General features: G+C 41.6%; 1 protein-coding gene across 1 annotated transcript in view; it reads right to left on the reverse strand.

The window, feature by feature from the left end:
- Nucleotides 1-8,151: 8,151 nt before the first annotated feature.
- Nucleotides 8,152-21,615, reverse strand: part of LOC143172688 (zinc-regulated GTPase metalloprotein activator 1A-like) — a 30,462-nt gene continuing 16,998 nt past the window's right edge. The window contains 7 exon segments of the mRNA XM_076362365.1: nucleotides 8,152-8,626; nucleotides 8,629-8,678; nucleotides 9,381-9,510; nucleotides 11,326-11,391; nucleotides 11,493-11,561; nucleotides 17,014-17,065; nucleotides 20,568-20,624. Coding sequence (XP_076218480.1) covers nucleotides 8,570-8,626; nucleotides 8,629-8,678; nucleotides 9,381-9,510; nucleotides 11,326-11,391; nucleotides 11,493-11,561; nucleotides 17,014-17,065; nucleotides 20,568-20,624 — 481 coding nt within the window. The 3' untranslated portion in view covers nucleotides 8,152-8,569.

Raw genomic sequence — 21,615 nt, forward strand, 5'->3', positions numbered from 1 at the left:
AGCACATGCCAAAAGGACAACAGTTGGCCAGTCTCGGGGAAGGTAAACTACTATGGAAAACCTATATTGATCCCTTAAAGTGAACACCGGCAGGCTGGAAATGCACCCTCACAGGAGCAGGAATAAGCGGCACAGGGGATGTGCACCCCACCCGAGCTGCAACTCAGTCAGCTGCCAGGCTGCTGCTTCTCCCCAAACCTGAGAAAAACCTCTGTCAAAAGGTCACAGTTTAAGAATAAAGAAGTGCAAACCTGGTGTGGCTGGGACGGAATGCATGGATTTTCCACCTGCGGTGGAAAGGGGAAAACAGCAGGAGGGACTATAGTCCCACCTCCCAGTGGGAATCCACTATGGGGAGTAGTACACTGGCTAAACCAGTGGCAAACCCCTGTGAGAAGTCCCATACAAGGGGACAACAGCGGTACAAAATCCCGTAAAAGCTGAGGTAAAACCCCCCCAAAGCCCTGAAGCTGAGGTTGCGGTTAAACATGCAATTTGGTGTCCACTGGCTGACCCTTGTTTCAGAACAGAAAAGAAGTGCAGGATGCTGCGGACACCGAAGGCAGTAGGTCAGCTGTAACTTGGGCTTGCATTACGCCCAAGACTTCCAAGTACTATGTCCAAGCTTTCTTCTCTTGCAGGAATATGTGGAGTTACCTGACCACTGTGGGAACATTGGCGGTTAGGGCATAGCCCCAAAACCAGTCTCCTGTGGGTTCACTTTGCCCCCCATGCAGCAGCTCAGGTATTGAAGATAACCACTACCCAACTCCACAGCCACAGCTAGACTCTGCTCTGCCACCAGTGACTGGCAACGTCTGTGGTAACAAGACATGAGTATGTGATGGTTTGGGGGCAGAGTATCCATCTTCAATACTGTTTGCTTCAAAGGCAATATACATTTTGGACCTGGAAGCATTTGCCATTGTAATGTGATGTGTTTTTGACCCAACCACCAAGAAAGCTGTTAGGTAACCTCTCACATGACTGAGCGGGTGATACCTTATTTTGCACCATTTAACACCTCAGTAGTGATTGGAGTAATCTTTAATATGCTATATAACTCCCTTAAACTAAGCAACAAGGTTACTCAACTTCTGTCTGAAATTGGAAAATGCTTAGGGGAAAGAGAAATAGAAATGATATATGGTAGTATTACACTGATTCAGTTAGCGAGGTGGAAACCACCTTTATTCAGCATCATTGATATGATATTTTTAAAGGCTGGTCACTAAAAGCTACCAATGTACTGTGATTGATGTTAATAACAACCTATATTAATAATAATTTTATTGTTATTTGTAGTAACTTTATCATTGGTTTGTTATCTTAACACTCAAATAGTACATGTGAATAAAATATTAATTCGAGTTAAGTCACACACCAAACTGTTATAAATTGCCATGTTTTCCATTATACATGTGCTCACTCTTACAGTGCACAGACAAGAGGGCTGGTCATTCACACAACAAATTAATGGATGAAGCTCACAGTGCAACAATGGTTAACAGTGGTTAGCTGCTGGTCTGAGCCAAGGGACCGATCAAGGGATCAATCAGCTCCTGCAACGGGAGAAGGGCCGGGCAAGGGGCAGGCAGGGGCTGCGCAGGGGCTCCGTGCTCACAAAGCTCGGGGAAGAGTGGATGAGTGACTGGCCGCGGCTGTTGCAAAGGAAGCTGAACTTGGCTCTACGTAAAGGACCCGGAGGGAGGTCTTGAGTCTCGATAAATAGCTGGTTGGAGGCTGCTGGACTTGGACAAATAGTTTGTCTTGTTTCTAAACCTACATCTTCTAAAGAGTATGTTGTCAAAGTACATGGAAAGTCTTACCCAGTGAGGAGGTTTGTTTCATCTGCAAGCATACGTTAGCACTGGACTTCCCTTAACCTGCCAGGCAATTAGCACAAATTGAAAGTCAGCTTCCAAGGAAGTACGAAGCACTGATGCTCGAGGGACTGCCATGAGCGTTGTTTGGTGGCTACCCTGGTAAACAGAACCAGTCCTTCACTTTGGCAAACTCCATACCACAGACACTCTTGAAGCATGCAAAAAGATCTAAAAGATTTTGAATTTTGCAATGCTTATCCTCATTTGGCTACTGTGAGTAATGTTTTTTCATGATAAAATCGGTCATGGATTTCGTATCTTAAAAAAATCGTCTTGCTGCAACGGAATAGATGACCAGAGACACAATGCAGAACACTACTTTGATACACTCCATGAACATGCCAACATTTCTCTTTCAGATTTATTCTACTTCATTTATAGTAAAAAATATAGACTCAGCACTGTGAATTCATTTCAAAAATTACTGACTTGAAAAAACTTGATAGGAAAAAAAAAAAGAAAAGCCATAGGTTCTTAGGGCCAAAACCCATGACTGCGTGAAACTTTCCTGCATGTTGCAGTAAAACAACCTAACATATTTCATCCATAACTCCAGGAATGCAATACCAAGGAATACGAACCACAAAGCATATTGTGGAAGGATATCCTGCTTTGACTTATGACCTCAGGTAGCTGAGACTCCAGGTTGCTTCAGATAGTTAAATATCTGAAAGAAAACTTCAGCTTTCCACTGCTTTGAATGTGTCTAGATCCGGCCATAGTCTTCAGCTCTGGTTATGACCTCTCCTGCTAGACTAACACTTTAATCTGTGAAAAGTCTTTCACACCAGTGATTAAAATAACTGCCAAAAGGTGCAGACAAAAAAAAACCCCAAATGCATAGCATTAGAAGGGAAAAGCAAACTAAATATAAAAAGCACAAGCTTTTGGGTGATTCTGATAGCTAAAAGTTACTTCTAGAGCTGTGAGTTCATCTAAGTTCCTAGCAGACAAAAACCAGAAACCAGCAATCTTCACTTTCTCAAGGGGTGAAAATTCTGATTTCTTCAGCAAATTGAAGTTTTCCAAATAGTATTTTAGCACCAACATACAGAAAGAATTTTAATCGACTTTCCCATGTTCCGTCTGAGAAGTCTGTTTATTGTTTTGTGCTCTCTTCTGACAAAGGGAGGCTCCAGAAGACAAGCTGGTTTTAAAAATGGCACCTGCTAACAATACCGCTAAGAGAATTGTGCCGTTACAGTGAATTAAGCTACTGTAATGTAGACCACCCCTTTCAACTAGCACAGCTGAAAATATTATCTTTTCCAGCCATGTATTACTGTTCATCAGCTGGGGTTAATGCTCTTATCGGTCAGTGCAAACATGACCTTCTTCAGTGCAGTGTCAGACCAGCCTGATGTTCAGGATGACCTGACCTAACTGGTTTGACCTGGCACTGAAATGGTTTAGGCAGCGCTGGCTGGAGCCCTCCTGCAGGGAAGACGGGCATCTCCAGGAGAGGAGCAGTAACTATTCATGACAGCTTTCTTTTTTTCCCCCAAAGTGACAGTGTCAGTGCATCCTAAGAAAACGTGCTGAGAGAAAAGGGGGAGGAAGGATCAGCCGGGAGACCCGCTGGTGCAGGAGGCCAGCCCTTCCACCTGCAGGTTGCTCTGCCCTGCCCTGCCCTGCTGCCGCTCACAGGATTTAGCTGTACAACAACCAGATCCCTTCACCCTGTTATAATGTTATAATGGCATTACGTTGCTATACATTGTTAGCAGCTAATTTTAGTGTTGGTTTTTGGAAAACTTTCTCCATAAGGAAAGATTCAATGCTGTGAATGTGAGCAACCTATTGTGAATTAAAACAAACTTCTGCTCTGGACAGAACATAGAGAACTATAGTCATTTCGTGTTGCATTTAACTGAAACTGAAATTATAAAAATACCAATGTCTTAGTAATTTTAAGAGTATAAAAATCATTATTAGCTGCTCATTCCTATTAAAAAGAAGTCTCAAACAAGAACAGTACAGCAAAAATAATAAAGAAACCAATTAAGAAGCTAACTGTGCTTGTAGATGGGATTGAAATCCTGTTAAGAGAACCATGTGAAACTAGTAGATATTTCCGACTGCCCAAGCAAGGACAGTAAGATCACTGGGACTTTCCACTATGCTTGAAAGTCAGAAGCATTCGTCTATATTTTAGACCAATATTTATAAGTCAATGCAAGTAGCAAGTCTTTTACTCCTTTCTTAACAAGCAATACATTTCCTAGTCTGCTTGATCTGTTTACAGCTCAGTTCTTTTCCCAAAATTTCCATGCATGTCTGTGGATGCAGGACTTAGACCCAGTTGCGCTGGAGTCCTGACGCCTCTGTGAAGCTGCTGGCCCTAACCAGTCTTGGACTTCCTCTTTGCTCCGCTTGCCTGCCGCGTGTCCGTGGCTGGAAGAACGGGAGGACTATAGGTAGGGCACTGGGATGGGAGCGTAACCACGTCATCCTGCAGTATGGCACTGCCACTGCCAGTAACAGGCCATAAGCTTTGCACTGAGCATGCAGGGCCTCAGGGCTGAGGTTTGTCATGCCTGCTCTGGCTGACCTTTTCTTGACCTGCCCCCAGCTTGGTGGTGTTTGGGTTACCCGTGACAGCAGTTTCTCTAACCGACCAGGTGTCTATTGCAAATTTGTTTTACTTTTTTATCCTTGTATGTTACAACCACAGATTTTCATAGCTAGCAGTAACAAGCTGCCATTCCATGCAGAACGAGGTATTTATGGCTGTAACGTAATGATACAGCATAGAGAAACACATGCCTGATATGGTATCAGTGGCCTTGAGAAGTGGAGACAAGGATGTGGTGTAGGGGAGTACAGGCATGGGGTGATAAGAGATGCAGCGCAGGCCTAGCACTGGAGACCCCATAACGATTCACCCACAGTCAGTTAAAACAATGCAGACCTGGACCTGGATAAAACTCGGTTTAAGGGTAAATTAAAGGGAACAAGTGCATGGTATCTAACATTTGTAGATGTATACAGCAAATAGGGATGCAATGTGGAGCTGCAGAGCCGTGAAGGAAGAGCAAAGCATGGTAGCAAACATACAAAAATGATGCTCAAGTGGATCTGAGAGAGAGGAAGAAGAAACAATGGATGCTGCATGGGCCAGCGCTCCCGCTAGCAGGGGATGCCGCCACTGTGTGCGGGCTCTGCAGGGCGGATGGGCTGATGAGGGCTGTGGAGGAGCAGGGTGGCTCACGGGGACAGCAGGAGGCTGGGACCCCAGCCTGACCCATCCGGCCACATCCTGCCCACGGGGGACGGGACGGGACATGGACGACCACCCCTCTGCCACCACCCCACCCTGGTGCAGCGGGAGGTCGTTATACTTCAGGATTAGAAAGTAAGAATCTAGTGAAAATCTAGCAAATTCAGAACTGCTTAAACTTTAAAGGACATCATAAAACAGAAAAATTAAACCTCATCCATCTCCCTGGGTAATTCCTGAAAATTAAACACGACAGGTGATATAAACAAATGGCAGGATGGTTAGTACAAGGAGGGGGATCATTTCTGTTGTTTATTTTAAACAGAGCCTATAAAAACACGTAGAAAGTAGAATACAGTGGACAAAATGTTGTTTTGGAAAGGTGATTTCTGTAGACATCTGACGTTCGTGAGAGTGCAGAGGTGATCAAATCATTGCAATTTGCCTCTAGGAAAGAAACTCCTTTTCTGCCTCTGCTAGGGAAGAAAATTCATGGGTTTTGTTGATGAGATCGATGCCGAGCGCATACCTAGTGCTTAGTGTGTCTTGGAGGGGGGGAGTGAAGTGTTGCTATCCTGGGATTTTTTTTAGCTCTGAAGCAGGCCCAGACGTGGACGGCTGCCCCACAGCCATGATGGTCATCATTTTCTCATGAGAAGGAGCAGCTCACTCCTCGCCGTGCCCCTCTTGGGACCTGTATGTGGAGAAATGCTAACGCTTTTCCTTGCCAGACGCCTCCTCGCTCCCCCCCCACCCTGAGCATCCTTCAGCTGCCCCACCATCCATGCCGCCGCCACCCCAGGACAGGGCTGAGCAGTGCCCGCCTGCTCCCTCCGGCCTCCTGCACAACCTCTTTAACCTAGTTCCAGTTCCTTGGAGAAGGGCATCCTTGATATAACTGCTAGTAACATAAATACCGAAAGCATCCAGCAATCAGTTCAGTTCACTAAGGGCGGCTTTTACTTAGAGCTCTGTCATTTACCTTTCCCCCTCTTTTCATTTTGGCATGACACAAGAACAAGACTTAGTGCCCCAGGCTGGACGTATAAGAACAGACCAGAAAAAGTCAGTTAAATAAATATCCAAGAAAAGAAAACAGCAATCTCCTTGGGAGAAGAGGATAAAGACCGGCCCTTGGCTGTGTTACCGGTGTCATTATGTGTGAATAGAATAGAGGAGCACAAGGCAGAGCGGGCGTCCTGACAACCGGCAAGGATGGAGAGGTGCACATCCTCATCCTGCCTGGTAGCTGCTCTCTGTCCCAGGGGCTCCCTAGAAATACGCAAGCAGAGAAGAGGAGAGACAAAGCTGTGCACAGAGAAGACTAAAGCCTCTCTGACACCACCTCTGCGAGCAGTGCAGGGAAAGTCCTACAGAGGAAGAATGAGTAATAGCAAGATGAGCTAGACAGAAGATTCCTAACTGCAGAAACGCCCCATTAACAGCAACAAAAAAACCCCAGTATACTGACAGTCACCGTGGGATTTTTGGAGTATGTGGCTGGTGAGCAAATACAAGAAATAAGCATCTAAAATACGACAGTAAGTGTGTAAGACATCCATGGCTTGTTCCCTTATGACTCATGGTTGAAGCTCTGCTTATTAGATCTCTGAACGGTTTTTTTCAAATGGAAAATGATCAGTTGGGCACTTCGGAAATTAATGTTTCTGAAGATAACAGAGTTCTTCAATTACATGAGGCATTTGTAAGATGAAAGGTATTTGATCGCTTTCTCCATGAAGAATGGAAGTATAAGCAGCAACAAATAGAAACACATTATCCACAATTTTGCATTTACATCATGTTTATAACTCAATCCGTAACACTGATGGCAATCATTTGACTATTTTCATGCAGGACTAAGGGACTAAGTGTCATTTATGCAATCCAAAACATTTATCAGTGTGAGAATATGTATTAGTTTTCAAAATGAAGACATGCAAATGCTAAGGGAAACTTATCACAATGTCACTCAACAATATACCCATCTCACTCAAATGCCACCAATGCTCCACTAAACAGAAAGCAACATTGCAAGTAGATTGTTCTTTCTTTTACCTTGCCTTAGTTTACAGAAATAGTTAACTTCTGGAAACTTCTTCAAGCTATCTAAAACTACTTATGATGTGAGGAATGAGTCATGTCTGCTAATGTATCCACTGGGACACTGAAGAGTTCTATCGTACTGGGCACGACTTCACATATTAATCAAATGAGACACCAACTCCCAGCAGCGAAAGATTAACAATGTCTCTTTCCTCAGCTCTTTGGAGACAAATTCCAAAGTCATTTATTTTAGTAGAAGCAAAAAGAAATTTTTTAAGATGGCTGATAAGGGAATGGCCTCCTTCCTTTCTTTTTTTTTGTTTGATGCACCTTTTATGCTAAGCGAATGTTAGGTGTGTGACCAGTGACACACCACTAGTACTGAAAACAAGTTTCTACCTACCCAGACACATCAGCAAGCATCCATGTAGCACTGTAGCCAAGAGTCCATTCTTCAGAATATCTGCTGCATGTCCTAGAATTATCTTTTGGAACATTTTTAATTCCACCTTATCTTCTTGCATTCACTCATTTCGCACTCACCCAGCTGTAGTCGACATATCCCTCTAAAGCCAAGAGGTGAACGATGACTACTGGAGAAGGTACAGGCAAGAAGTTCAACTCTAAATTGTGAAAGTAACGAGCACGGAGATGAAAGCTTCAAAGCAAGTTTTCAAGACAGCACCCAAATGCAGTGTCAGAGAACCCCGGAACGAATCACCCAGGGCAGTCTAGACAACACAGTGAAAACGTACTGTCCCGGTCCCCCAAATCCTGAACTAGCAGGGTCATGGCATAGAAGATCCGTGAGGCCAGCTACATCTTCCAACACTTCGGCTACATGACTGAACGCTGCATTCATAGCTATTATGCAGATAGAACATATTCCATGTGGTCTTGAGCCTCTGCTATCTATGTATTTTTAGTTTCATTTATACAACAGGTTTAGCAGTACCTGGGATGGATGTATGCATTCAAAAATCACAAAACAAGTGGAAAGAGATGGAAGACAGTTTAATAGTAAACACTGAATACTTTTCACTGTGATTACATCACTGGCAATAATCACCATTACTTCATTTCCAGTAGTAAAAGAGAGTTGGCTGGAGAAAGCACTAGGCTTCAAATACGTTCACCGTATTCCTACTGTAATACTTCTGTATAGCATAAACAAGTCTTTTGCCTGTCTGCATTTCTGCACAGGTAAATGATGTTACTGACATAACTTAGGCCAAATCCAAAATGGTGGAATTCTTTGTGTTCGATTCTAGACCATAAGAGCTAATCTTTAAACAGTAGGCCAGCTGGGATTCTTAGGAGGACTTCAGGGTTTAACTGCTGTGTAAACAGCAAGAGGAAAAAGAAACTACTATACTGCATGTCATTCAGTCTTTTCTGCCATAAAAAGCTTGCAGGGTTAAGCAGACATTTCACGTTTTTTGTAGTTTGATGTCAACTGTTTCCTTGTTTCTCTCTCACAGTGGCTATGAATACTTCTTTGATGGTCTCCTTATCCAAGTTCCTGCCTGTAAAGAGAAATAAATTAGCTAATTGTATTTTACAGTGTATTACAAAAACGCATGCACGTAGCAACCTGCAAGTCTTCGCAGCAAAGAAAATGTTTATTATACCAATGAGTGAAAACAGAGCAGTATTAAAATTAAGCTGCAGGTAGTAAGATAACTTTAGATTTTACTAGCAACAACAGACTTAAAGCTGCACAAGTAAGGGAAAGGAGGAGAAACAGAGGTTTTTGGTAATAAAAACACTGCAAAGCAGAGAGTAACACGTAGGAAATAAGAAATGTACAACCTCAGCATTACAAGCTTTTCAGAAAAAAACCTAGATTTTTTACATTTTAATGGCTATAATCTCCTTCCTTACAGTTACGGAATATTTGATCAAACATTCAAACCATTCCCATCACCATATTTATAATTATGGATTTTAAAAATAACATTAAATATGGCAACATAATTTATTAACACTTAGTATTTTATTTTATTTTATTTCACTAAAAGGGATCGTGTAGGTTCTTCTCAGCTGGGATATAAAACTGCTGGAGGTCTTGATGGATAAACCTTTGACAGAAGGTTACGCTGAACATACTCACTGCTATTATCCTGGCCAGCTTAGGCTGGTTGCTTTTCACTGGACAAGTCACAGGACTGCACGCTGAAAGAAAAGCTTCTTAAAGCCAAACGAGGAGATAGGTAATTTCCTCTTACCTATTAGGACCAGTCTATTTGTTCTCTTTTCATCTTCTTTCCAGGCTACTGCAGTCTCTTCCAGATCATAGAGCTCATGCACACCTTGGACTATCACCTGATGAGATTTGCCTTGAATAGATACCAGTCCCTTATCAGAAAAATAACGGTTAGGATATATAAACAAACCTTTAAAAATGAAATATGTAAGAGGGGAAAAAACGTTTGAAACTGAGCCAAGCAGGGAAAAATATTCCTGGCAACTAGGCACCAGTTAGTCAAAATAACCATGTCGTATGACCACTTCTACTTGTAACATCCATTCTCACATCTCCTTATTTTTTAAAGACTAATAATTAGACTTCGCCATACTCTGCCTTCTGTTCCTCATTTGGTCAGTATCTAGCGTGTTCGAGCAAAAATAAAATGCCATCTGCTACTATGCCACTTTGAATATATGTATGGTGTATGATGTATGTGTCTATGAAAGACTGATTGCCTATCAAAGATGGTGTAAAATGAGCAAAAATGTTTGATTTCCGATTATTCCGATTAAGCTCTCATGCTCAGCATTTTCACTATTCTGAAACAGAATCTTTGAATGCTGGAGAAAGAACAAACATTTGTGAGGTAAAATGAAAAAATAAGAGAATTAGAAGGGATTACTGTCAGAGTGAGCTCATTAACTCACATACCTAAAGTTGTATTAAAAGAGTTGTCATCCCTTCATGTAAAACTTTATAAAATATTCTAGTGGAACACATTCTGTAAAACATATCTCATACTTCCCTAAAGAAAAAAAAAAGTGTTAAAAATATTTCATGAAAAAAGGTCTGCATTGGACAAGTTAGTTGGAATTCTATGACTACCACTGCTAAAAGGATTATGACCGCAGGCAAGATAAATATAAAAGCAACAAACTCTGGAACCCGTTCTATCATTACCTGGGGTTCATTTGCTTTGGTGCATTTGTCTGTGACTGAGGGCCAGCACACAGCTTATCACAGGTCTCAGATCTCCTAAAGAATTACTTTGACTCCAATGCTCAACACAACAAAAATGTTCTTGTGCATAGCAGTACTGTTTTCAGACAGCTTAAGGTGCATCAGTGGCTATTTTCTTCTATTTGTCAGGAAGACAAGGATGTTCTCGTTTTGTTGCTGAAAGAGCAAGAACACAACCCTTCTTCCAATGAAATGAAAATAATTATGTCGCTATCCATGATGCGCAAGTGTTCTCAGAAAACAAACCAGAGCGTATTTTCTTGTATTTCTTACAGCCTACCAAATGACAGACTTGATTCTCATTTTTTAATTATTTACTTGGCTGTTTGGTATAAGGAAAATGAAAATATATCCTAAATTGTCACCTATACTGCTCTCAAAACCAGGCACTGAAAAAACATATGAAGTGTCCATGAAGATGAATACTTATGGGCTGCATCTTTAAAACTACAGTCTGACAACAGTGTAAAAACATTTTAAGTGTAGACCACAACTAGCACTGCACTGCTATGTTATGCCAAATTCAATTTCTGCATGTTATGCCAACAATTATAATTACGGATAGCAATCTATAGCTACATCCCTAGATAAGGAGACATTTACGTGAGATGGATGGAACCTTTCAAAGCAATGGAAATGAAAAATGAAGTGATTTAACCATGTCCTGATTATTTACTCTGCCACTGATGTTTGGGACTGCCCATCTTCCCTCTCAATTCAAAACAAGTAGGATCAATGTTTGCTTCTCTGTCAACTCTCTCCTTTTGACTTGTTCCACCAGCCAGCAGATAACAAACTGTCTCTACACAGAACAACGACAAATTGCTATTCTCCATTTTGTCTGCTTTACTACAGTGATCCAGTAGCACCTTTGATAGGTCTGTAATTGACAGCACACTGCAGTTTTTTAGGTGTAAAAGAGCAAAAGCACAAAACAAAGAATTTGGTCATTTCTGACTAACTTTCAGTCTTATGACGTCCATGGTGCGTCCAGTCTTATCTTTTACATTCTTCTCCCACAGAAGATTCTGTGAAAAGGAAAAATGTTTTCATGAACAGAATGGCATGGACAATTTTCTATAAAAAAAAGCCACAATGATTTTTCAGTTGACAGTGATGTATTACTTACCTGAATAAAGAGATTTAAGTTTTCTTCTTTTATATTTCCTGGAACTTCAAATGTTACTGTAATTATACCCTGCAAATGGAAAGACCCACTTATTATTACCAAACTGAATAAACATTTCATTGCATTAATTTCAAAAAGTGCTCTTTATAACTTGGCCTCATAAAAAAGCAACTATATACCCATGTCAAATTAAAAAAAAAAAATTCTCCATTTCTATTCTGCTCTAATTTGCTGTATTATGCTATACTTTTTGGTTCTGTTTGGGTGTGCACTTAAGGGGCATATGCAATACTTTGAATAGTTTAATGCCATCAGCTTCTACCAGATAATTCTTTGCTGTAGCTGATGTTTGCTCTCAAAGAAAGCCTAAGAATTTTAATTCTTACAGCAGTAAGCTCAATCTTTCAAACATGTTTAAGAATGCTATTTTCTTGGTAATCTGATCTTTGTCACAATTTCTGATCTTCATCACAATTCTATCAGACAAAAATTAATCAACATATTTTTCACCTATCCGTACTTTCCTGTTATGAAAAGCTTTTTATAAATAGGCTGTGTAGGAATAGATTCCAAAAACCAAAGATGTCCGAAGTGATGTTTTATTCCAAAATAATAATAATAAATAAATGTGTAGTTTAAAATTAACAATTTATTACAAAATAAAGGAAATAATGTGTCTTAAATTTACTTTTGTCACAACCTCTCAATGGCATAGGAGAACATACAGAGAATTACTTTTTGTACAACCTAAAATTCTTTCAAATGATTACTGCTTTCAGATGACTAGTCTAACAAGAAAAAAAAATAGAATAGAATAGAATAGAATAGAACAGAACTATTTCAGTTGGAAGGGACCTACAATGGTCATCTAGTCCAACTGCCTGATCACTTCAGGACTGACCAAAAGTTAGAGCATGTTTTTAAGTTAAGGGCATTGTCCAAATGCCTCTTAAACACTGACAGGCTTGGGGCATCGACCACCTCTCTAGGAAGCCTGTTCCAGGGTTTGACCACCCTCTCGGTAAAGAAATGTTTCCTAATGTCCAGCCTGAACCTCCCCCGGCAGAGCTTCGAGCCACTCCCATGAGTCCTATCACTGGATACCAGGGAGAAAAGCTCAGCACCTCCCTGTCCAGTTCCACTCCTCCAGAAGCTTTAGAGAGCAATGAGATCGCCCCTCAGCCTCTTTTTCTCCAAGCCAGACAAGCCCAAAGTCCTCAGGCGCTCCTCGTGTCATGGAAGGACATTCCTTCCAGCCCCTTCACCAGCTTTGTGGCCCTCCTCTGGAGGGCAAGGACCTTCAAGTCCGTCTTAAATGGTGGGGCCCAGAACTGCGCACAGTACTCAAGGTGAGGCTGCACCAACGCTGAATACAGTGGGATAATCGCCTCTCTTGACCGGCTGGTTATACTGTGTTTGATGCACCCCAGGATGCGGTTTGCCCTCTTGGCTGCCGGAGCACACTGCCGGCTTCTATTGAGCCTGCTGTCGACCAGCATCCCCAGATCCCTTTCTGCAGGGCGGCTCTCCAGCCACTCCTCTCCCAATTTATACCTGTGACCAGCGTTACTCCATCCCAGGTGCAGAATCTGGCATTTGGACTTTTTAAATTTCATCCCATTAATCAATGCCCAATGCTCCAATCTATCTAGATCCCTCTGCAAGGCCTCTCATCCCTCAAGACAGTCAATAGCACCTCCCAGTTTGGTATCATCCACAAACTTGCTAATGGTGCATTCAGATTGTTGATAAATATATTGAACAGAACTGGCCCTAGAATTGAACCCTGAGGAACACTGCTGGTGACCAGTCGCCAGCCAGATGTAGCCCCATTCACTATCACCCTTTGAGCTCTGCCCTTCAGCCAGTTCTTCACCCAGTGCACTGTGACCCACTCATCCCACAGTTGGACAACTTGTCCAGAAGGACGCTGTGAGGGACAGTATCAAAAGCCTTACTAAAATCCAGAAAAATCTACATCCACCGCCTTCCCTTCATCCACTAGGCAGGTGACCTTATCATAGAAGGATATCAAATTAGTTGGACCTTCCTTTTGTGAACCCATGTTGACTGTGCCTGATGACTGCATTCTTCTTTAAATGCTTTTCAATAGTACCCAGTATAATCTTCTCTGAAATTTTTCCAGGAACTGAGGTTAGGCTAATAGGTCTGTAGTTCCCTGGGTCTTCCCTCACACCCTTTTTGTAGATTGGAATAACATTGGCTAGCTTCCAGTCAGCAGGGACCTCCCCAGCCTCCCAAGACCTTTGGTAGATGATCGAGAGGGGTCCTGCCATAACATCCGCTAGCTCCTTCAGTACTCTGGGATGAATCCCATCAGGCCCCATGGATTTCTGAACATTCAGCTGATACAGCTGGTCCCTTACAATTTCAGTATCCACAAATGGAAAGTCACTGTTCCCACACTTGTCGTCCTCCAACTCAGGGGACCAGGCAGCCCAAGGTCTATCAGTATTATTAAAGACTGAGGCAAAAAACACATTGAATGCCTCCGCTTTTTCTTCATCCCTATTAGCCAGATTACCGTCTTCAACAAGTATCGGTCCAATGTTTTCTTTAGACCTCCTCTTGCTATTAACATGCTTTAAAAAGCCCTTCTTGTTATCTGAAACAACACTAGCCAGTTTCAACTCTAATTGAACTTTGGCCTTTCATGTCTTCTCCCTGCATAAATGAACCACAGCTCTGTACTCTTCCTGCAAAGCCTGACCTCGCTTCCAAAGATCATACAATTTCTTTTTCCCCTTCAGCTCCACGAGGAGTTCCCTGTTCAGCCAAGCTGGTCTTCTGCCCCGCTTGCAAGAAAAAAAGAAAAACCTGAATTTTTATACAGTAGCTTAAAAAAAGAGTACTTTCCTTCTAGAAAGTTGCTATGATTAAATTTAATTTTCAGGTTAAAATATGATGCCTACAATGCCTGTATTTTTCTTTTTGAACTGCAAATCTGGACTGTGAAGTTGCTAGTCTTGAAAACAGTAAAAGGCAATTATATTCTCCTTTTGGAATTAAAGATTAAATATAAGCAACAAGCAGCAGATTAAATATAAGCAACAAGTACCAAATCTAATGTTTATCTAAAGACTTAGTAAAATCACCAGAACAACCAAAAGCTAACACTTTGAGCAGCTTCACAGACAAAAGTTCACTGTGCTCCACGCATAGTGCAGTATTGCTTCTGTTGACCTTCCACATGAAGATAATAAGCACACCTTCTCATCCAACAAGGACTTGCAGCCTACTGCAAGAGAAGTGTTCTACCCTCATTTATGCCTCATCTGTCTCAACTACCATCTTAAAACTGTGGGTGTTGAACTGAACAGGGATAGTAACAATGAATTCTCACTGCTTCCTACTGGTCGAATGGCTCCACACTACAAAAACAACAAGAATTTCCTTAATAATACAAGCATGCTATAATTCTCATAACATTCAGAAAGGCTTCTGTTTAACGTTTCTACTTTAGGGATCTATTCAGACTGTTGTTACTATAACTGAACATATTTAAGATGGACAGAAATTTTAACTGAACAAAAAACTATCAACTTAAGATTCTGATTGCAACTACAGCTAAGCATGAAACTGATTTTATATTTAATCTTTAGTTCCAAAAGGAGATTATAATTGCCTTTTGCTGTTTTCAAGACTAGCAACTTCACAGTCAAGATCTGCAGTTTGAAAAGAAAAGTACAGGCATTGCATGCATCAAATTTTAACCTGAAAATTAAATTTAATTGTAGCAACTTTCTAGAAGGAAAGTACTCTTTTTTAAGCTACTGTATAAAAACCCAAGTTTTTCTTTTTTTGCAGCCCCTGAGGGGACTGTTGCCCATGGGTGAACCACACCCAATTGGGGATACCCCAGAGAGGACTATGACCCACGACTCATCCACATCCAGTATATGGACTGGGGCCCGTGGGTGACCCATGCAGGGACACTAAGGAACAGAACAGTGACAAAACCACTAAGAAGCAAAAAGGGGCAGAAAGCTACTACACAAAACGACAGGCCCTGGTAAGAAGTCTCTCTGTCTTTCTTACCAGCCTCCTTCAAGTACTGAAAGGCTGCAATAAGGTTTCCCCAGAGCCTTCTCTTCTCCAGGCTGAACAACCCCAACTCTCTCAGCCTTTCTTCACAGGAGAGGTGTTCCATCCCTCTGATCATTTTTGTGGCCCTCTTCTGGACCCACTCTAACAGGTCCATGTATTTCTTGTGCTGGGGGCCCCAGAGCTGGATGCAGTACTCCAGGTGGGGTCTCACCAGAGCGGAGTGCATTACTGCAATGACTTGGGGAATCCAGAAGGAGACTTGGTTCTGGTACTGGCAATCTGTGACTGTATATTCTGGTGTGTGTGGTGCACCCATTACATGTGTGTGCATGTACACAGACAACGTATAAACTGTTGGAAAAAGCAGGGACCTGTGAAAGACCTAGTGGGACAGGAAGATGACTGGGAAGACGCAGGACGGTGCCAGCTTCAAGCCCATGTGCCCACAGCATGGGGCCTTAACAGTTCCCTAGGGCAGCATCCAAGAAAATTAGCCCAGGAGTTGCAAAAGGGATATAACTACTACTGGGAGATGTGCTGCTTTGCTGTAGGGGTATGCCAGAGTTTATCAAATGCTTCAAATGGAGCCTCAGAAAGATCGGGACCACCATCACCATCAGACTGACAGTCACTGTTAGACTAATGGTCTGCTAAAAGATGCACTAGCAGGTGCTCAGCAAGACAGACAAACCCTGAATCAAAACTTAGCAGCTGGTAACACTGAACTGGCCAAAGGGAGAGTTGTGTAACAAGCCATCCAATCTACTATGGAAACAGTAAGCCAGTTTAAAATTAAGAGAGTCCTATCAGGCAGCCCATGTTACAGTGCTGCAGAGATGGGAGCACCGCTCCCCAAAGTGCAACCACTCTGCGACCTTTTACTTGGAGTAATTAAAGCAGTGCAGGACACCTACAGCTGCTGCCCCCAAAAGTCACTTCTGCAGTGGCTGTGGTAGTGCTGGGAAGCTGGAAGAGGGCACTTGCAAAAGTAGGAAACTCCGTGATTTACTGATGGAGGAGCTTTAAAGAATGCAAAGTCATGAATAACATCTCCCTGATACCTACATACACAGAAAACATTTGGACAGAAAACCTACAGGATAAAGACTGGCTACAAATTTAGGACTTGATTCTGCAAATATTAAAAAGAGTAGTGCTATATATTTCTCTGTTTCAGTAACACTCTCCATGTGAATCAATGAATGATGTGACTGTCTGGAGCAGTGGAAGCCTAGAAGCTATTTTTGAAAGTAAGACTTACTATATCCATTTATAATCTGTCTACAACAAAGCACATTCCTATATGTATTCAATGCAATCTTCCAAAGATCTTAAAACACATTACTCCCTAACTGAAACCTTCTGAAAAGGTAACATGATTAGCATGCAATGCTTGCAATTACCCTGAACAGCCTTGTTGTTACGAGATTGAAGCAATAGTTTTGGTAATTACCTTATCTAGATGTGCATGTGTTGTCTTTACATGCTCAAGCTTTTTCTGCAAACTGAAAGTAAGTAAAGTTAAACATCACATTTGAGTAGGATGGAGAAAATGTCAGTATTTCAAAATTAAAATAAACTTCAGTATTGCAGAGCAAAACTAAAATATCAAAGATAGACTACACTCAGAATAAACTTCAACTGTTAATTCAGTTTTAATCTCAAAATAGATATGTTTAATTATATTGGTTTGATCTAGTTAATGATTTGTGTGAGAACGTTCGTTTTTTCAAATATAAACACAATTATAATGATTTGCAGTATCTTTGGGATTTTAAATATTCACACTTCAAGAAGTACAACACCCTTGATATTCCTTTGTGTAGGAATAAAGGGCAAACTACATCATTAAAGCAAGAAGGGAAAAATCACTAGAATCTGTCTATTAAACATTGTTTTTTGAAAATATTTTAGAAGGATGACTTGAAAAGCAAGAAGAAAAAAAATGTACAAAGCTGTCGCTTGTGAGGATGAAACCTGTAACACTAAGTGAAATACTGTATCATAGAATCATAGAACAGCAGGTTGGAAGGGACCTCAAGGATCATCTGGTCCAACCTTTCTTGGCAAAAGCACGGTCTAGACAAGATGGCCCAGCACCCTGTCCAGCCGAACCTTAAAAGTGCCCAATGTTGGGGAATCCACCACTTCCCTGGGGAGATTATTCCAGTGGCTGATTGTTCTCATTGTGAAAAATTCTCCTCTTGTGTCCAATTGGAATCTCCCCAGAAGTAAGGTATAGCCATTACCCCTCATCTTTTCCACGCGACTCCTTGTAAAAAGGGAGTCTCCATCTTCTTTGTAGCCACCCTTTACGTACTGGAACATGGTGATAAGGTCTCCCCTAAGTCTTCTTTTCTCAAGGCAGAACAAACCCAGTTCTCTCAGCCTTTCCTCATATGGCAGGCTTCCCAGTCCTTTGATCACCTTTGTGACCCTTCTCTGGACCCTGGAGCAGCCTGGACACATCTTTTTTGCATAGCGGGGACCAAAACTGAACACAGTATTCCAGATGTGGCCTGACAGGCACTGAGTGGAGTGGGATAATGAACTTCTTTATCTCTGCTGGTGATGCCCTTGTTGATGCAACCCAGCACCCTGTTGGCTGGCTTTGCCGCAGCAGCACACCGTTCACTCATATTAAGCTTGTTGCCCACCCAGGTCCCTTTCCACAGAGCTGCTCCCCAGCCAGGTAGATCCCAGCCTGTGCTGCACTCCTGGATTATGTTTTCCCAGGTGCAAGACCTTACACTTGTCCTTATTGAGCTTCGTAAGGTTCTTGATAGCCCACTCTTTCAGCCTATCTTCTTGCAGGGTGGCTCTCCCTTCCAAAGTGTCCACTTCCCCACTCAGTTTGGTGTCATCGGCAAACTTCACCAGGGTACACTTGATCCCATCATCCAGATCACTTATGAAGATACTAAACGGCGTTGGGCCCAATATCAATCCCTGGGGGACCCCACTTGTGACAGGCTGCCAGTTTGAAAAGGAGCTATTTACCACCACCCTCTGGGTGCGGCCTGTCAGCCAGTTCCCCACCCACCGCACAGACCACTTGTCTAGACCATAACACATCAGTTTCTCTAGGAGGAGGCTGTGGGAAACGGTATCAAAAGCCTTGGAGAAACCCAGGTAGACAACGTCCACCGCTCGCCCCACATCAACTGAGCAGGTTACTTTGTCGTAGAAGGCAATCAAGTTTGTCAAGCACGATTTGCCCTTGGTGAATCCGCGCTGGCTTTTCCCAATCACATGCTTCATTTGACTTGATAGCCCCCAGGAGGATTCGTTCCATAACTTTCCCAGGGACTGAAGTAAGACTGATGGGCCTGTAATTTCCTGGATCCTCCTTTAAGCCCTTCTTGTAGATGGGGGTGACGTTAGCCTTCTTCCAGTCTTCTGGGATGTCCCCCGATCTCCACAACTTCTCAAAGAGTATGGAGAGCAGCCTCGTAACATCGTCAGCCAGCTCTCTTAACACCCTGTTCCTCCATAGAAGCTTCCCACAGAATCCCTCCCAATTGAGCTCTGAGCTCAATTTCACTGTATAGAGCTCAAATAAAATCCAAAGAAATGGAACTTCCTTTAAGCAGTCTACAACCTTCTTGCTGCTTTTAGAATTTGTCTTTAAATGCTGCAGTTTTAGAGTGTTTCCTCTAATACCAAACCTGTAAAGGAACTATGAGTGAGAGAAGAGAAAAGACTAGACCAAGAAAAGAAAGATTTATTTTTTTTGTCAGCTCCTTAAGGACTTTCTCAGATTTGTAGAGCACAGCACTTCTTAGTAAACCTTGCAGAATGCCACCTAATATTACAGTTAATCAGATCTAACTGTGAATTGCCATTGTCAAGAACAATCCTTTTCTGGTTCACTGCTTTCCCTCTGTTGCATGGCTCCAGGATGAGTCAGTTTAGCTAGCTGATCAATCGTAAGAACTCAAGACATGGGTTTATGATCTGGTTTATGACCTAATAGTAATCTATTGGCCGTAAAAGATATACTGGCCTTCCTCCTCCCTTAACTTTCTTTTGGATGCCTATTCTGATACCCCCCTGATGCTGCCATTGGTACAGATCTGACTGGTACATTCAAGGAGCTCAAAAGAAACAAACACTACTTTCCATAGATCAGACAAAAGCCAATGCCAGCAAAAAGAAAGGGCAGCCAAGAACCAGGAAAAGCAGGCTATCCTTTGGATAGTACTGCACCAGTTCATTGGGAAATCTCATGAGCGCATCTCATCTACTAGAGGTTACTAGCTTGCATCTTCTGCAACTTTTCCCTTCTGCGAATAAGGAAGTGGCTACGTCCCTTTACCTGAAGTGAACACTGTGCATCCAGGAAGAAAAATGAAGCAGATACTGCCCCCAGTTGCATATTCCCTCCTTTCCTTTACAATTGCTCCAGTACTCCGTGCTCTCTTCGCTGAACAATTTCAGCACACAAAGTGAACAGAAAGCCCTTCTCCCCTCGCCTCCAATTTTACATCTTCCACCCATCTAGCATGCCAAACTCACATTTGGTGCTAAAAACAAAAAAACCCAACATGGAACACAGTAACCAGAATTTGCAGTGGCTTCATTTGTTGTGGAACCTCAGTCCCTCATTGTTTTCTGTGAAAACTAAGGAGGCCTCCAGTTCATCATAATGCAAAGTGAGAAAAATTTTGAAATCCTTTAAGTTTTAAGAAAACCAGAACAGACTGTACAAATCTGCTCTACTACTACTATTGAACCAAAACTCATATTTAGGGAAAAAAAGCCAACCGACCATGCACACTCTGGCTCATTTCACTTTATAAAGTCAAAAAGGTTTTGTTGCATGCATTTCAAGTGGACAAAATTCTCAATCTCAGATCACCACTTATAAAGTAAGAATTTTAAATAAGTGACTAAACTAGAATTTCTAACAGAAACTCAGATGCAAATCTGAGTGAGTCTATTTCATGCATTTATTTATACAATGGACATTGTTTCTAATAAAAGACAGTGAAATTATCACCATACCTTATTCCAGATAAACTGTCAAAAGCATGCAGGTCCAAGACATTGGAGACATCAACCCTAAACAGGGGGGAAAAAGAAAGCTTTGTATTTTTGCTATATTTAAATATTGTGTATACTTAAATAATTATTTTTAAAATAGTTCTTTGAAGCTTCTGTTTGTTTTCCTGTCATCATTCTAATGCCATCAATGGTTAGCCTTATCTTTGGATGTTGGTGGTTGGTATTGTCTCCTACAAGGAAACGCAGTTTTTATTTACACAGTAATATGTAAGCACAGAAACATAATTTTTAAAAAAATATAGTAAAATACAAGGTATTTCCAAGAAAAATGATAAAATCCCTCATACTGGATGCCTGAATAATAACTGATTTTCCCTAAATGGGAAGAGGAACGCTGAAGTTCTTCCCAGCAATTATTCTGCACACTTAATGTTTACTAATATAGACCCTCCCATCAACACACAAACCCCCTGGAAAATATGTAGCTTCTACTGACATACTGTTAGCAAACAAAACTGAAATACGCTATGAGGCAAGCGCTACTATGAAGAATTTCAGCTCTAACATCTGAAACTTAGACAAATGAAAAATGTAATATGGAACAGACAGCACTGATCATATTTACTTGTAAGAACAGCTACCTATAAACTTGTATAAGAAGCTTTTTTTATAAAAGCAATATAGACTATAGGTTTCACTGCTAATAGCAACTGACAGCTTTCTAAATGCAGTTAATGACCTGTGGCTAAATAGAAGAACATATGAGAGGTTAAAAACAAACAAAAAAAACAACAAAAAAGAAAAGATCTCTGGAGCGTAGCCAGTATTGAACTTCTACACCCAACAGGAGCTTTACAAAGCAGTTTCTAAGATGAAAGGTTTATAACGTAAAATATGTAAATAACTCCTCTCTGAAGTTCATGACCAGCTCAGTGCTAGTTGTTTGTTCTCAGCAGTGTTCTGAAAAATCATGTAGAAACACTCAAGAAAGTGCTATATTAGTCCCTTTTACATGTGGGCTTTTGAGGGACAAAACTCCCTAATTAAA

The sequence above is a fragment of the Aptenodytes patagonicus genome, chromosome Z, assembly GCF_965638725.1.
Source record: "Aptenodytes patagonicus chromosome Z, bAptPat1.pri.cur, whole genome shotgun sequence".
Lineage (NCBI taxonomy): Eukaryota > Metazoa > Chordata > Aves > Sphenisciformes > Spheniscidae > Aptenodytes > Aptenodytes patagonicus.